At 35.7% G+C, this 17,479-nt stretch overlaps 1 protein-coding gene across 3 annotated transcripts in view; it reads right to left on the bottom strand.

The window, feature by feature from the left end:
- LOC103974022 (sucrose nonfermenting 4-like protein) overlaps window positions 1-17,479 on the bottom strand; it is a 41,532-nt gene that overhangs the window by 14,270 nt on the left and 9,783 nt on the right. For all 3 annotated transcript variants that reach the window (XM_009388744.3, XM_009388743.3, XM_009388748.3), the window contains exons 5-8: window positions 5,591-5,698; window positions 5,421-5,480; window positions 3,714-3,803; window positions 1,406-1,540 (exon numbers count right to left, since the gene is read on the bottom strand). In XM_009388744.3, the coding sequence (XP_009387019.2) occupies window positions 1,406-1,540; window positions 3,714-3,803; window positions 5,421-5,480; window positions 5,591-5,698 (393 nt within the window). The remainder of the gene's footprint in view (window positions 1-1,405; window positions 1,541-3,713; window positions 3,804-5,420; window positions 5,481-5,590; window positions 5,699-17,479) is intronic.

Here is a 17,479-nt window from a genome sequence, read left to right as displayed (position 1 = left end):
GATGGATATACTTGATCTACCACCAAAAATATATTCGTCGCCTTGTCGAACCCAATCCTAAGATTGATCTCATGACATAGTGTAATGATATAACATATATCATTGGTGCATCAATGTGGTGATGGTCATAGGTTGATCATCATGAACCACGTGTACAAGAAGGCTCTTGAGGCAATGACGAATGTGGCATATATTGGTATGGAGCATAGCAAATGTCAAAACTTCTACTTTTGCTACTGATTTGTTGCTCCGTATCGTAAGATCGATAATTGTATGGTCAAATTGACCTCTTGAAATAGGGCAATCTCAGCCCTTAATCAATAACGATCGAATTTCGAACATTACCGCTAGGTACAGACCCTATATTGCCCGATATAAAGACAAGTGACCGATACCGCTCAGTAGAGGGCGGTCAGTGTACTGGTACCCTATCGAACTAGTACATATTGCTCGTATCAAGCGGTACGCATCAGTACAACAAACCTTAATAAAAAAGTATAATAAGGAAAAGATAATAATTAGAATAAAATAGACAGTACATGAGTTCCATATCATTTCATATTCAAAATACTAAAACTAAAACCTCAAATTATGCATATTTAACCACTTCCCATGGGGAAGAGATTGCGACAAGGAGACAGATGGAGGCACCACCGAGTCGATTGCCAACAAGGAGAGTCGGTCACTAATGGGGAGAAGAAGTGGTCTTCACTTCGCAAGTCATGATCTAGGTTTTCCTACAAAGAAGTGGTCGAGGGGCATGTGCCATACTAGGAGGTTTTAATTTGGACTTGATAAAATCAAATCAAGTGGCTTAGGTCAATTTAGACTTGATCAAATTAGATCAAGTGGCCCGAACCAAACTCGAGCTAGGATATGATCCAACCTAGCAAAAGTGATCAAATCAGACACCTGCTTGGGCCACCAAGCACCCAGGCACAAGCGCTCACCTAGGTGGTGCTCAAGCCCAAGCACCTCGCTTGGGTAATCTTGAGGTGCTCACGGGAGCCCGAGCGCCCGATGAATTCACTATGACAGACAATTGATCTCATCACTTCGGAAAATTCACTAAAAGAGATATCCAGAACTCTTGGACAATACAAACATGAATAATAAACAAAATCTATACACAATATACAATGTGAAGCTTGGACACTAGGTAGACTAATATACACAGATAACTCTAGTAGAATCTATACACAATATACACTAATATAAAAAGTGTGCTATATAATAATTCCTGCCAAACAGAAAAGGCTTCATTTGACTCATTTCTGGTGTCTTTTGCAACAATTAATGAAATCACAAACACCTATTAGATCAAAATCAAAATATTTGAGACAGATTATTCCTTAGGTAGTAAGGAAGAATGGATGGAAGAGACAGTAATGACAGAAGAAGGTACATGGATTAATTGTCTCTGAGATTGTCTTTGATGCATAACTATTTGCCTGCTTAGGTGTTGTTTTGCCTCTTTCCAAGCAGAAATAGTATGGCTCTCAAGCTCTTCCTCCGCCAAATTGGAACCATGATTACTGAGCTGCAAGAGCGAAAAGGTTAGAGCAATAATAAAACACAATATGAAATAAGAAAAACAAAAATGTGAGAGAAGAATAGTTAAAAGAGGTATCAAATCAATAGTTCAAACTTCAAAGCAACGAGCCAGCTGAGAATTTCATTGTTCACTGGCATGCCCCATGTACATCATGTCCCAGCAAACTCCATATATTGTCACAAGCCCGCCAGCTTGGTACAACATGAGGTCCATGCCAACAGAGTGCCAGGAAACCCTTGTCAGAGAGGCCTGTGCCGCTACCACAGTGGCATGGCCAACACATGAAGAGTCCAACAATTTTAATACCACTACATAGCTCCATAGGCATACCAATCCAATGAAAAACCAGAACATGGAGTAGTATTGTTAGCAAAGGGAAATAGAATTTGACTCAAGAAGGAGATCAAAAGAAATTCTTTTATGGCAGCAAGTGCAACTAGTTATATACAAGTTATGAGCCAAGGTAGTTGTTTTCTGTACTTGTGCAACAAACAAATAACAATAGTAAATGCATTGGTTTGTTAAATCTTCTTTATCAGAAAACTTCTTCATCCATGATTGGTGCCACTATGTTTTAGTAAATTGTAATATGTCTTTTATTCTTTCTTTTTCTTTTTATTTGTGTTACTATTTTAAGAAGTATTTTCCATCAAAATGCTTATAAATAGGACATCAAATTCAATATTCAGAAGTCCTAGGATTGTAACTGGACCAATATGAACAATGGATGTTAAATCTCCATTTTATATAATCATAGTAAAATTGATGCATGAGGATTATGCAAGGTTTATCATATATGATTTTTGCATTAAAGAAATCATGAATAACTAAAAGTGTTGGAAACTACACAAATTTAAATTATTTTTATGGTATGTAAAGTACCTTGGTGCCAAGACACTTCCGTTAGACATCATTAGATTCAATGTCAACATTGTTAGTGAGAAGGGATGAAGAAAGAGAAATATTGAAGTTGTTGAAATATGAATAAGCTGGGTGTTGAGAGGGTAAAGTTGATGTAAGAATAAATTAGATGAGAGCTGGACAAAAGATAAAACAGATGACTTATAAATCCAAGTTTCAAAAATTAGGATTGGGTTAAGGATCAACCATCTTAGTGTAGCAGAACATTCCATAGAGGAGTGTACATGCAAGAACAGAAAATAAAAAGTCACCGATGTTTACTGGTCTGATTGGCCATCGAGATGCGGACCTAGCTAATTGCGATCAGGTCAAACTCAGTATAGGTGTAATGATTGAGATTGGAGGTGTACCACTTGGTACACAGGTCATATTAATCAGAATTCGACTGTTACCAAACAATACCAGTTGGTGAACAATTTGACCGTTGGGGCATAGTTGGAGGGTCGATGCAGATCTATTTAAACAAACTCTCGCTCATTTCTCCTCCTCTCTCACTCTGTCACTCACATTCTTTCTTAAACTCAGTCTCCTTCTAATTCTTTTGATTTCTTGGGTTAAACGAGTAGATCTTCTCTAACTGCCTTAGAAACTGATTAAGGATGGTTGATTGGCAACTGAACAGGGGTTTAATCTCAATATTGATTGTAACTGTCTTCGAATCAAGATAACTTGAAACATAATCTCTATGTTAATTTCATGTAATTAGGGCTCAAAAAAGTCTCAATTGCTATTGCCTCTCGAGAGGGAGGTTTTCAATAATCTGTCTCATTTTTCCCAAAAAAATGCCTAATTTGATTGTACACAACCATAAAAGGGAAGAAATTAGAACAAAATAGGTTTTTATTTATAGGGTTATTTTATTGTATTTATTGAAACCCACCACATACCGGTGTACGAACACTCGGTACACCGGTATGGACCAGTATTGTACCAGTTCACAGCAGAACCATCGAGATTGCATACTCTGATTTTCATCCTAGAACAGATAGAATATGTATCAGTTAATAAATAGCAGTCCCATAAACCACACATAAAGAACAGAAAGTCAGCCATCAGGATCCACTCAATTTAAAGGCAATCTTCCAGAATATATCAAATGAAAGAAACTTTGAATTGAAGAAAACAAATTCAGTTAAGGATCCCATAGCTAACCTTCAGAAAGATTCAAGAAGCAACCACAAGAAAACATTAATACTTTTAAATGGAAAAAATCAGATAATTTGTATTCCACTCGTACCGCTTTCAGAATCAATATAAAATCTAATGGACTGAGTACTCCAACAAATTCTCCCTTGTATGTGTCCAATAAAGGAGCAACAGGAATTCCCTGACGAAAGTAAGGTTTAAAAAGAAAAAGCACACATCAGTTACTGAAAAAGAAATGATCAATCAACAAAAGTACCAAGTGAAACATCTATAGCCTTTTGCATAAATTTTTTTTATTTAAAATATTTTTTTTTCTGAGAAGCTCACTATGTCTAAGGCATAACAGCAATTTCTAGGAGTGTACAGTAAAGCCCAAATAACCATTCAATTAAATAAAAAGATAAGATGGATAAAAATAAGCAATATGTGAAATGCTTAATACATAATAATCCATTGCAGCTACAATGATGCCCTAAAACATTGACATAGAAAGTACAGCTCTATATATAAAGATCAAGTATTAAACAGACTAAGATTATGGCTTGCCAGCTCTAACAGTTTTAATTTCCAAAGGAATAGGAAATGAAATAATATAAACAGATGCAGAAATCTATATTCAAAAAAAAAAATCTATGTAAAAGATAATAGAAACAATGACAACAGAAAGCCCAAAATCCTATTACCAGCGGTTCACTCCATAGATCCTTTCTGCCATTTAGGACAGCAAGGAAATCATCTTCAAATCACCTTGCATAATTTAAGAAGTCTTCTAAGGCCTTCCACTCATCCTATTGAAACCTCAAATTTTAACAAACTTAGCATTCCTTACTGGTGGAAATAGAGATATCATTTAACACGGATAAACAATGAACTGTCATCACCTTATCCTTGAATGATGAATCTGAATGAAGATCCTCTTTAAACATTCCTAAACAATACAAAATATATATTTCCCTAGTGATTTAATGAAATTTCAGCAGGCACAGGTACTATGATACTGAGCTATTCATGATGCACCCTTTCATTAACTATAATTTGGACAAATCATTTTTTGGCTTGTTTGGCAGCATAATGTGATTGGTTGTGTGGAGCTGAGTCAAGCTGTGATGATATAATGCAGAAATCCCTTATACCAACCAGCACCACATGGTGTCATTAATGCCAGAACCCCCGTCACTAAGGAAGTCCTTGGCACTAAGAACGATGATCCACCATATTTGGCCCTAATAACAGCATCGCTAAAGAAGGCTTGACAAAGAACCCCTCGAACCAGCTGAAAAACTTCAACCCTCAATCCTGGCACTCCTTTAATTAATTATAATGGGATCAACTGCCAGTTGATATTCTATTTATAAATAGCAGAGATTTGTCGACAGAAATATACTCATGACAATCAATTACATCTATATTAAACAGTTACTTGAACATCAATAATAGACATATGACCAATGTCTTGTAGAGCATTCTAAAGACCTTACTCATGGTACTCATTTGCGGTTCTTCAAAACAGGTACAGAGTAGACAAAATCTAAGGCGCAGAGTTTTCATCCTAGAGACATATATTATTTTATTTTCCTTGAAAAATCAGTGACCTTCAGATGTTCTTAATTTGGCGATGTCCTTATAAGAATACCAACCAGTAATGTCATATATAACTCATAATCCTTTCATTTAGCAAGGATTACTAAAATAGTGCATCACTCTAGTATTCAGCAAGAGATATGCAAGACACAGAAAAGCCAAACTTTAGCATAAAATCACTTTTTCAATGTAAATCAAAATCCGATAAAAGAGATACCTGCTCGTAGAGGATATGAAATGCTTGTTTTACTGGCAAATTGCTATCAAGAGCAATGACCTAAAGAACAATGTCAATAATGAATCAAGGAGTCAAAAAATGCAAGACACAGTTTATAATATGCTAGAAGCCACATAAATCTTATTCATTAATAAAAGGAAATAATGTACCTTTCCTGAATCTGGAAGCAATTCATAAGCAGTATGGGTGGACAAAAGTTCAAAAATATGATCACGAAAAAGTCCAATATCAGCCTCTGGAACCCTCAAAGTTGTCTCCTGCAACAAAACATCTGGCATTGAAATTGTTTGTTGAACAGAAATGAGAATGAATCAAAGATCAAGATGTAGCATTTTCTAACCAGTGGGTTCTTTCCCCTTTGATAGTATAACAATGTTCAATTTGATCATTGGAAGTTATGCAAACAAATTTCTTGTTACAAGCAGTATAAAAGTATAAATATGCTGGTTGTGCCTCTGGTCACTCTGGATTTAACCAAAGTTCAACATGGCAATCCTCTGTTTCAACATGTTAATGGGACATCATTTCAATCTATCAAGTTACCTAATAACCAAGCTTCTGAGTTGATGAGTTGAGGCATGTGTCTTGAATTGTTTCTAGATTGCAACAGAATTATCATTACTTAAGAGCAGGGTCTGCCATACCGAACTGTACCGCCCGGTACGGGCGGTACATATCGGTCCGACAGGTTGTCGGTACGCGGACCGTCTGTTACCGGTCCGAGTGCACTGTAGCACTGTAGCAGTGTAGTGTAGCACTGTAGCAGTACTCGGCACACCTGGGTGTACCGCACACCTGGCACACCTGGGTGTACCGCTCGGTATACCGTACCGTACTGGTACCGAGCCCAGGTCGAAATACCGGTACGGTACGGTATTGCGAACATTGCTTAAGAGTTAGTTCTTATCTATGTCTCCCTCTCATCCTTATGAAGCCAACTATCCTTGAATTAAATTAAACCCTGATTCAAGTCATATCCTATCAAAACATAATTCCATGAATTCAAGAGAGCGAGACAACCACATTCAGAAAGCCTACAAATGATGGAAAATTGAATGCTTACCAAGGTTTGCAGTATCGACTGGTATTGGTTTGGTATAGGCGGAATTTACCGATCTGAAATGTTATCGGTAAATATCAGACCTCTTCCAAGCGGTACAGGTTCATGTTCCGATTTCCTTTTTATTTTTTCAGTTTTTTTTTTTTTTGAAATGATACATACTGACATACCAACACTCGGTACACTGATACTTGATACTGACCAGCATGATACTGGTTTGAGCCATAACCAGTACAGTACCGAAACTCAAAATTGCAAGCCTTGAATCAGGGTATGGCCAATAATAGAAATTGAATCCTAATGGAATTATCAGTTTATATTCTTCTTGTTCATCACATGAAATTGAATCCTACAAACATCTGTTAAGCACCATGAATCACATGAACGTCATGTAACAGAAATTATCAGTTTATATTCTTCATGTTCATACTTTGAGACATGGTATTTGGCGAGGTAGGCAATACCGAATGATACCGCCCAGTACGAGCGGTATGTACCGGTCCGACGACATACCGATACGTGGACCGCCCGCAACCGGGCGGAACATTTAAAAGCGCGGGTAATATCGAGCGTTAACGGTCAAAATTTCGACCGTTACCACCGGGCACAACTTAGTAACGATCGAAATCGATCGTTACCGCACTGCAATAGTGCTACAGTGCTCCAACGATCAATTTTATCGAGCGTTAACGATCAAAATTTCGACCGTTACCGCCGGGCACAACTCAGTAACTATCCAAATCGATCGTTACCGCACTATAACAGTGCTACAATGCTCCAACGGTCAAATTGACTGTTGGAGCCCTTTCTCATAGTATTTAAACCCTTCTTCTTCCCTATTTCACTTCATGAGATTCTTATACTCTCTTAAACTATCTCAAACTCTTTTTTCTCTCCTAAACTCTACAAAACAACGATTTATGAATTCAATCGAGACTAATTTAAGAAGATTAAGATGAAAAACTTTCTAATCAAGAATTATGTATTCTCTTTCTTTAATTAGATAGTAATTAAGATCTTTAATATTATGATTAGTGTGTTTCATGCATATTAAATATTGAAAAATATTTATGATGCTGCGATTAGTCATTTTAATGATGATTTAATTGAAATTTGTTCGATTTTATGTCAATTCAATGTGTTTAATACCTATTAGGGTGTTTGCCATGTTTATAGTGTTGAAAAAGAAGTAATTAGTGAAAATTTAACTATGTTAATCATGTAATTAGTGTATCTAATGATGATTTTATCATAATTTGAATCATATTAGATAAAAATTATATATTTAATGTTTCTTTTATGTGTTTGACATATATATAATGATAAAATAGGTTTAATTAGATTTTATTAAAGTTATTTAATGCTGCAATTAGTCATTTTAATGATGATTTAATAGAAATTTGTTCGATTTTATGTCAATTCAATGTGTTTAATACCTATTAGGGTGTTTACCATGTTTATAGTGTTGAAAGAGAAGTAATTAGTGAAAAATTAACTATGTTAATCATGTAATTAGTGTATCTAATGATGATAGTAGAAAACCCTATCCTAACTTTTTTTTTTCAGGTATTTTCGAAGGGTTTTACACCCTAAATTAGGTGTACCGCTCAGTACGCCCTGGCGTACCGCTCGGTACACGATACCGTACCGTACCGAGCCAATCTCGAAACACCGGTACGGTACGGTACGGTATTGCAGACCTTGGTATTCGCAACTGGACGATCACCTTCCTGTTTTGATCTTCATACCAACCAACAATGTATAGTTCTCTGTCTTCAATAACAATGGATCCATATATATTTGCAGCTCTCTCAAAAAGTAAAACCCCTCAATTTATTTAAGCAGGCAAGCATTTAACATGTTGATATGTACAAAATTCAGTTGTCCAACTAAAAAGGATCCTATTGTTGCTTTGTTGTGTTTGATAACTTTTCACTAGCAGTGTCATCAAACAGATTGTGAAATGTTACCCTAGTTATTATGATCCTTAGTTTAATTCATAATTCTATTGTCCTTTCATCATCAACATCATCATCATCCAAGCTTTCAGTAGATGAAAATGACAAGAGAACACATGTCAAAGTCAAGACTAGTTACCAATAACATCTCAGATCACTAATTACAGTATTAAAATATATATATAATTCAGGGCTTTGCGCTTTCTTGAACTTAGTTCCACTGCAAAATGAATTAGAAATGGAGTACTGGGTTTAATTCTAAAGGATCCTAATTAGACATGGATCTAGGCCTTCATTATATGGGTTAAGTTCCAACTCATTGTGTTGTTGAAAACAAGGTTTGTTGTGTTGTGGTATATTGTGCAGTATGGGTGGTACATACTGGTCCGATAGGGGAACGATACGTGAACCACCTTGTACCGAGTGGTATATACTAAATGATCTCGTATTGCCCGAAACAAGGCCTGTACCAGTTGGAGCGATCAAAATTTGACCGTTATAGACTTGTACTGATCAGTAACAGTTAAATTTCGACTATTATCAACGGATGGCTTAGATTCAACCAATTTCAACAATCAGACCCATTTGGAAAAGGTTTTTAAACTCTTTCCTCCCCCTCTTTCACCCATTTTCACTCTCTCAAACTCTTTCTCTCTATCTCTTTCTCACTCATTTCTTTCTCTCATTCTCACATTTGGACCCTCTTAAGACTTCACAACGCTGCGATTTGTGATTTGGATCAAGCTTAGAAGACTAACTAGGGAGGATTAACACCTAAGTTAGAGGAAGAACTCTCTAACAAAATATATGTATTTTTTACATGATTTTCAATGATTTATGAGATGATTAAGCATATTCTATGTTCTCAATATCTAATATGTTATTTGAGGTCTTTATGATTATAGAATGGTGTTAATTAGGGAGTAATTAAGGCTTTTGATGTTGTGATTAGTGTATTTAATGTTGATTTTTTTAAAATTAGACATTTAGTGGGTCAAATCTTTGTATTTCATAATATTAAGGTGATTTACATGATTGTGATAGTATAATAGGTTTAATTAAATTTTTTAATACTGTAACTAATGATTTTAATAATGATTTAATCAAAATTTTGACCCATATTGAGTCAATTCAATATCTTTAATATATGTTAGAGTGTTTGATATGTTTACAGTGGTGAGGACTAATTAGAGATTAATTAACTATGTTAACGCTGTGGTTAGTGTATTTAATGTTGATTTAATCAAAATTTGACCTATATTGGATCAATTGAATATCTTTAATGCCTATTAAAGAGTTTGGCGTGTTTATAGTAGGGAATAATAAATTGTTAATGGTGTTATTAGTATATTTAATGATGATTTCATCTGAATTTGACTTATATTGGATCAAATTTACATATTTAATACCCCTTAGGGTGTTTGACATATGAATAATGACAAAATAGGGCTAATTAGGGTTTAATTAAGTATTTTAGCACTGTAATTAGTGTATTTAATGATATATTAATTGTTATTTGATCCTTTATTAGGTAAATTTTATGTATTTAATAATTATTTGAGTGTTTGACATGCTTATTGTGGTAAAGAGGGCTAATTAAGGAGTAATTAGTATTTCTAATGTTGTGATCAACAAGGTTTGACTTATCGGTCTGAGCCGGTGTGCTGGTCGACAGACAGCACGACACATGCTACTCCGTACCGGTGTATCGACACATGGTACACCGATACATACTGATGCTTCGATGAGGAAGAAAAAGAGGTTAAAGAGGAAGGTTCGATGGAGGAACATAGCAGGAAGGAGAAAGAAAGAAAGGAAGAAGAAGAAGAAGAAAGAAAAGGAGAAGTGAAGCGATACTTAGGAAGCAACGACGGCAACATCGAAGGGAAGCAGTAGCATCACAACAGCGAAGAGGCGATGTCACTACAACATCGCAACGGCGAAGTGGCAGCACCGCTGCAGCATCGCAGTGGCGAAGCAGCAAAGAGGAAGTGCCGTTGCAGCATCACAGCGGTGAAGTGACAAAGAGGCAATGCTGCTGCAGCATCGCAGTGGCAAATCAGCAAAAGAGATAACGCCGCTGCAGCAACGCAACGGCAAAAAGACACTGTCACGGCTTCGTACACGAGAATAGCCCTAATATGCATTTTCTTTAAACTAAAATGAACTGAGGCCCACCACTTTTTTATTTCTTTATTATTTTAATGCAGACTGCCGGAAACAGGGTGGTCCATGTATTGGTCCATGTCCGAACCAGTATTTACTGCCTAAACCGTACCATTTCGAGGGGTACAATAAACCCTAGTGATTAATATATTTAAGTACGAATTCATCGTAATTGCACCTATATTGAGTCAATTCTATATATTTAATGTCAAATAGGTTGATTGACATATTTATAGTGGCAATAGGGTTCATTACTTCATTACGTATAACTGAATCCTCGTTGTTTCAAATTAGAACAAATCATAGCTTGATTATTTAATTCAATTTTGGTACGAATATGACATCAAAGAAATAGGCACATGATTAGGACAAACGTAGCTTGATTATTTTATTCAATCTTGATAGGAATATGACACCAAAGGAACAGACACATGATGACGCATGAAATCATGCCCAAAAGATAAACGGGAATCGTTATCATTGGTAGTGCATTTATTGTGACTACATCAGCAATGGTGAAGAAATCACACAGGTGAAGATGCATTTGATCGATGGGTATCCCGATTTTGCAAAATGTAAAGAGGTTCCAACGAAGGCCCGTAAATCATTTCAAGACAAATTACAATAGGTAAAGGAAGATACAATTAAAAAGGAGACAAGAGTTGAGGAAGAATACTATAGGCCTATGCATAAACCAATTTATGATGAATATAAGAGTCGTGACAATTATAGCAACTCAAATCTCAAAGCTGGTATTTGTGCATCACTAGAGCATCAAAACATATACGAGGAAACAATGATGGATCGACAACCTGACTCTCAATGGGAGCATGGCAATGGTAGTGAGTCTACATCACAAGAATTCCAGAGGTCAGCCAGCATTAGGTAACCAACTGACCCTCCTCCTTAGTTAAGTCGAAATGGTAACATGAGGCAAGGTAGAAGAATCAATGGTTTTATCAAAAGACTTGGCAGGAGGTCAACACTAGATATTAGTGATATTGATCTGTAAACCTATCATCTACAAACAGCAAAGAAGACACGAATTAACGATGCATATACAAAAGAAAGAAGAGGGGTATTAGAAAGGCAATAGCTACATAGTTCAAATTCCACAGAGTTCAAGCATACATAGCCCAAGGTCTATATTATCATAGCATGATCTCCTCTATTCAAAAGGTTGGCACGGGAACCCAACCTCCATTAATGAAGGAGATCCACAACGTGTATTTAGATGACGTGGCAGAACTAAAGAGGATTGGATCAAATCCTTCAAGAGGCAACGAGATGAATATGGGTGACATTGATGTGTGACAATTGGACAGGCCAACAAAAATAAGTCTCGTCAATTTTCTTGTGTATTACAACAGATGTGTGGTTTTTCATAAGTCAGTTAATGCTTTCGACATGATTCAATATGCAAATTATATTGAAAACCTAAGGGACACCATGGTAGAGGAGATCGAACCATAGTACATTGTCCAGATGGTCACCAACAATAGAGCCAATTTCAATAAGGTCGATTTACTATTCATAGAAAAAAGAGAAACATTGTTTTGGACTCCGTGTGTAGCTCATTGCATAAATGAAATGTTAAAGGATATTAGCGAGCTACCATCAGTCAGCAAGTGTGTAGCGTGGGCACAGTCGATCATAATATTTATATATAATCATCATTGGGACCGCTCTTTAATACAAAAGTATATAAATGGTGAGATACTCCGACCCAGAGTCAGTCAATTTACTATAAATTTCATTGTCTTATAATCAATACAGCAAAAGAGGTAGGGCCTTAAGGTTATAGTCACCTCGCAGGAATGGTCCAACTCAAGTATTCGAGACCAAACGATAGAAAAAAGGTGAAATTTTTTCTAGATTTTGGGATACCATAAATGAAATAATAAGAGTAGAACAACTTTACATTGTCGTTCGTAAGATTGATATGGACAAGTGTCTCCAAATGTCTTATCTTAGACATATGCTGATTACAATAAGAGAGGAGATCAAGAAAGCATTCATAGATGATTTGAAGGTCGAGCAATACTTACAGATCATCCATCACAAGACCGAAGCTCATATGGATCAAGACATCAATAATGCAAGTAAATTCATATTCAGTATAATTTAATTCATAATTTTCAATATTTAAAAAATTATTACTAACAAAATTATTTGTCTTGTAACGTATTATTTAAATTCAGCTATTCAGTTTCGGTATAATCATAGAACGCAATTAGATTTAGTTAGCACTAAGAAATGTTATATATCAACTCTTATCAAACACTACCAAAGCTATCATAGAGGGTCAATTCTTCCAGAAAACAACCGGTTCATTATCTGACGGTGTAGTTATATCGTGTCATTACAATTTGGATACTAGTAAAAGAAAGTTAATGATTTAAAAACACTAAGCATCAAAAGACGCAAAGGTCCCAAAATGCCTGAGGCGCTAGGCGCTTGCCCAAGCAAGGCAAGGCGCTCTAAAATATTAAAATATAAAAAAAAATATTTTTAATATTTTAAAATATTAAAATATTAAAAATATATTTTAATATTTTAAAATATTCTATACTGTTAACAGCAGTAGAGAAGAGTATAATGTAAGAAGGAGACCGAGGTGAGAAGCTAAGTCATGGTGAGAACTGAGTCGCAGACAGGAGGTTGTTTGAGACTAGCGGTAGCGGGCAATAGCGAAGAGCAGCGATAGCGAGCAACAACGAAGAGCAACGGCAATAACGGTGATAGCGGGGAGAGACAGCAGCAGCAACAGTAGCGGTAGCAGTAGCGATAGTGAAGAGAGGCAGTAGCAACGAAGAGAGGCAACGGCAGTAGTAGCGATAGTAGAGAGAGGTAGCGCCAACGGTAGAGAGAGGCAGCGGAATCAATCGTAGGGTTAGGGGAAGTCGTGAGGAGGGGGAGAATGATATGGGTGCATTAGTTGGTTCAATCGAACCAACTAATCGGGCGCTCGCTGCCTCTCTCCGCTACCGCTATTACGATTGGTCGCTTGGATTAAACCAGGCGCTCGCCCGAAGCGCCCGGTGCTTGGACTCGGGCAAGCACCTAAGCGGCACCTCTTTGAAGTGCGCCGCTTGGCCATTAAACAAGGCATTCGAGCCTCGCCTTGCCTCGCCCGAGCGCCTTTTAAAATCACTAGAGAAAGTTACACACATATCGATTATAAACTATATTTGACATTAATTATTTACTATGTTAATAAAATCTTATTTATATCTTTTTATAGTCAAGTGGTGGCTACAATTTGGAGGGGATACACCAAATTTAAGGAAGGTTGTCGTTTGTGTACTTCTGCAAATGACAATATCTAGTGGTTGCAAACATAACTGGTCAACATAGATATTGATTCACACAAAGGTCCACAACAGATTATTGTATAAACAGTTAAAGAAATTAGTATATGTCCACTACAATATACAACTAAGGTTACAATTCACCGAGTTAGACAATGAGCTAGAGTAACTAGAGATTAATCTCATTAACCTCCAATACTACAATGAAGATTCACAACCGATGTTAGAGTGAGTCGAAGCAACGAAGAACCAAGAGAATCCTCTACTTGATGAGGCGGGAGATCCTCCACGTCTTTCTTAAAAACCCTAATTTAACTGTTTTTTTATTTTTCAAAATTTTTTGGAACTATTGTCGACCATTTTTCCATGCTATCGGTATGGCCCGTCGTACCGACACATGGTTCGTCAACATAGAGCGATACATGCCATACTATCGACCAATAAATACATTGGTTCAGACTGGCAAGGCGAACCTTAGTTGAAAAATATACAATTGTGTGATTGAAAATATTTTCTTTTATATAAATCTATTTCAAAAAAAACTTTTATATAAATCTTTTGATGCAAATTGCACAAAGAATTGTTTTAGAAAAGCTCTTAGGCCGTTAATCATGTCCTACAATCTAAAATACACAGAGAATAAATGGTTTTGATTTTAATATCTTTTACTATTTATGATCTTTAAAGAAACTAATCAATTTAAAGTGTTTCTAGATCCTTTCCACTTCTTTGATGCTCCTTAGGTGTAAAACTAGGTATAAAACCTAACCATGATGAAAACGACAACTTATTTGATCCCTTCTAAAGTTCAAAATTTATTTGTTAACTAACTTCCCCCTCTTTAGCTAATCTACTAGCTATGTGAACGACAAGTTTTCTTTTAATATTTGGTAACACTAAAATGTGCAAAGCACTTAACTATCTTAGGCACATGAAGCACTTTGTTTTGTTCCCTCTGTTGTTATGAATTCCCTGGCATTAGTTTATAGCTCAAAGTCTCAGACAACATTTTCAAGCTTCACTAAATTTTCCAGTGAGCTTTAGCTCTTTTGCAACCCTATAAAATATCTACATGGCATTGTAAGATGTAGAAACCATATCATAAGATTGGTTCTCGTTTATGTAATAGAATATACTAGATTATTAGATCAATATCCTCTTCTCTATTTTTCTTTCTCGTTAGAAGACATTTTCAATCCATAATTAAACAACTAGCCCATCAAAACTTAAATAAGGATTCTATGTGCTAAGATTGAACATAACAACATATTTATCTTATCAAATAATAAATTTATCCACATAAAGTTTTATTTGAACCTATGTAAATAATATGAATGAAATATTTATCTAAAATAATAAATCAAAGATAGCTCCATATGTCACATCCTAGATTTATAAAAAGAATAATAAAATCAGTATTTTATTATCCATAATTTACATAATAAAATTTCTCCTTTCTTTTTTCCTTCATCCTTGAATTCAAATCATTGTTTTTACAATAGTAAATGTTCTATTAACTAGAAAAAGGATGACATCTTCTTGGTAGAGTCACAAGTCTCTTCCACCCAAACTTCAGATCTATTACAAAGTAGTAGATTACTCTGAAAATAAATATAAGATAAAAACATATCAGCAACCACACATGCTGGTAGGAACCTTGAAAAAATCATAAAAATAATCTTTAACATTCGTGTAATATAACTAAATATCAATAATTAAATAAGAAATGATAATATATCGATTCATTATAAAATTTATGCATCAGAAAAATAATAATAATTTTTTACATAATAAACAAAATCATGCATCAACCACTTACAACACATACATAATAATTAGATAACAAAGACATACATTATACTCGATGGTGCACTCTCCCAACAACGGATGGAGTGGTATTCCTCACCCGCCTAAGTGGGGACACGTTCCTCCCAACAACGAATGGAGGAACCATCTAACCATCACGTCTGACGGTCCGCTAATCCCCGAAGGGAATCGTTATGCCTACCCTCAATAGGGATACATAAACATTCATGATCATTCATTTACACTCATCCATTCACTAGCGCATGCATCAAGAAATCAATATGATTAAATATTATGAGAAACCATACTTGATGTAAATCTACTAGACTATGTTCATTTGTGGCACCGCACCGTAATGGGCCCATAGCCCCTTTCATAAGTTGCACTTCCAATGTGAACTACTAGCCTAGTTACATCTACTACATTATAACAATCATATCAATATCATAAACTTAAGAAAAGTAGAAAATCAATAATCATTTTCAAATAATATCTTCAGATAAAACCTTTAAATTCATCAAATCATAAATGCATGAAACATCAATCTCTCAATAGTCCTCAATCAACCAAAACCCTAATTGGAATAGCTCAATTGACTTAAAACAAGCTCAATTCGATTATAACCTAATAGAACCAATCTTAAATCCTTATAGAACCGGTCTGGAATCACCCTAGACTGGTCTAATTTAGATTTGATTGATCTCGATTAGGTCGAGTAGGTTTAAATTAGTCAAGTTAGTTTGGAATCACCCTAAACCGATTTTAACTGATCAAACCTATTTGATTTAATCAATTAACAAGCTCAAACCAATAAAGGAAGAGGAAATTGGACTATGTTATGTAATGCCAGCCCAAACCGAACCAACCCACCTGAGTCTTGGATGGGTCACATGCGCTGCACATGCATGTTCCAAGTAATAAGTTGAGTTGAGGTACAACAGGCTACATAGAGGAGCGACGATGTGTCTACTGCTAATCGCATAGCTGGGCAGGCTTAACTTCATGGACTAGGCTAAGCCTCACTTATAAGTTGGGTTGAGCCTTACCACTGAACTAGGTCATGCTTGACTCGCAAGTTGGTTGTACCTAGACACATGAGTTGAGGTCATACCTGACCACATGGATTGAGTCATACATAGCCGCATAAGCTGGCCCATGCTTGGCCATATAGGCTGGGTCATACATGGCCACATGGACTAGATCATACCCAGCAACATGGGTTGGGTCATGCTTGGCCACATAGATTGGGTCATACCTTGCCACATAAGCTGACTCCTACCTGGCCACATAGGTTGGGTCATGCCGAGTCACATGGGCTAGGTTGTACTTGGCTATATGGGCTAGGTCGTACATGAACACATGGGCTGAGTCGATCCGGTTTGACAGATCAACTTGACTCAAGTCAGACCCCAATTAGACTCCTCTTATCAAATTAGATTTCAATATCTAAAATTATTAAAGAATAATTCAAATCTATTAATTAAATATTTTAATTCACAATCTTAAATTTAAAACTAATTACATTATAGAAATTCACATATAATTATTGAAACATAGATATATCTAATTAAATAAATTAGAACTATTATGCTAATCTAAAAATAAGAATTTAAATAATTAAATCAATATTAAAATTCACTTAACTTAAGATATCAATATAAATCAAATAATTATTCTAACATCATAAATCAATTATCATTATTTACTAATCATGAAATTTTTAAATTACAACATCAT

Source organism: Musa acuminata, chromosome BXJ1-5, assembly GCF_036884655.1.
Source record: "Musa acuminata AAA Group cultivar baxijiao chromosome BXJ1-5, Cavendish_Baxijiao_AAA, whole genome shotgun sequence".
NCBI lineage: Eukaryota > Viridiplantae > Streptophyta > Magnoliopsida > Zingiberales > Musaceae > Musa > Musa acuminata.
The sequence above is the reverse complement of the archived record's forward strand: the minus strand, read 5'-3'. Positions and strand labels throughout refer to the sequence as shown.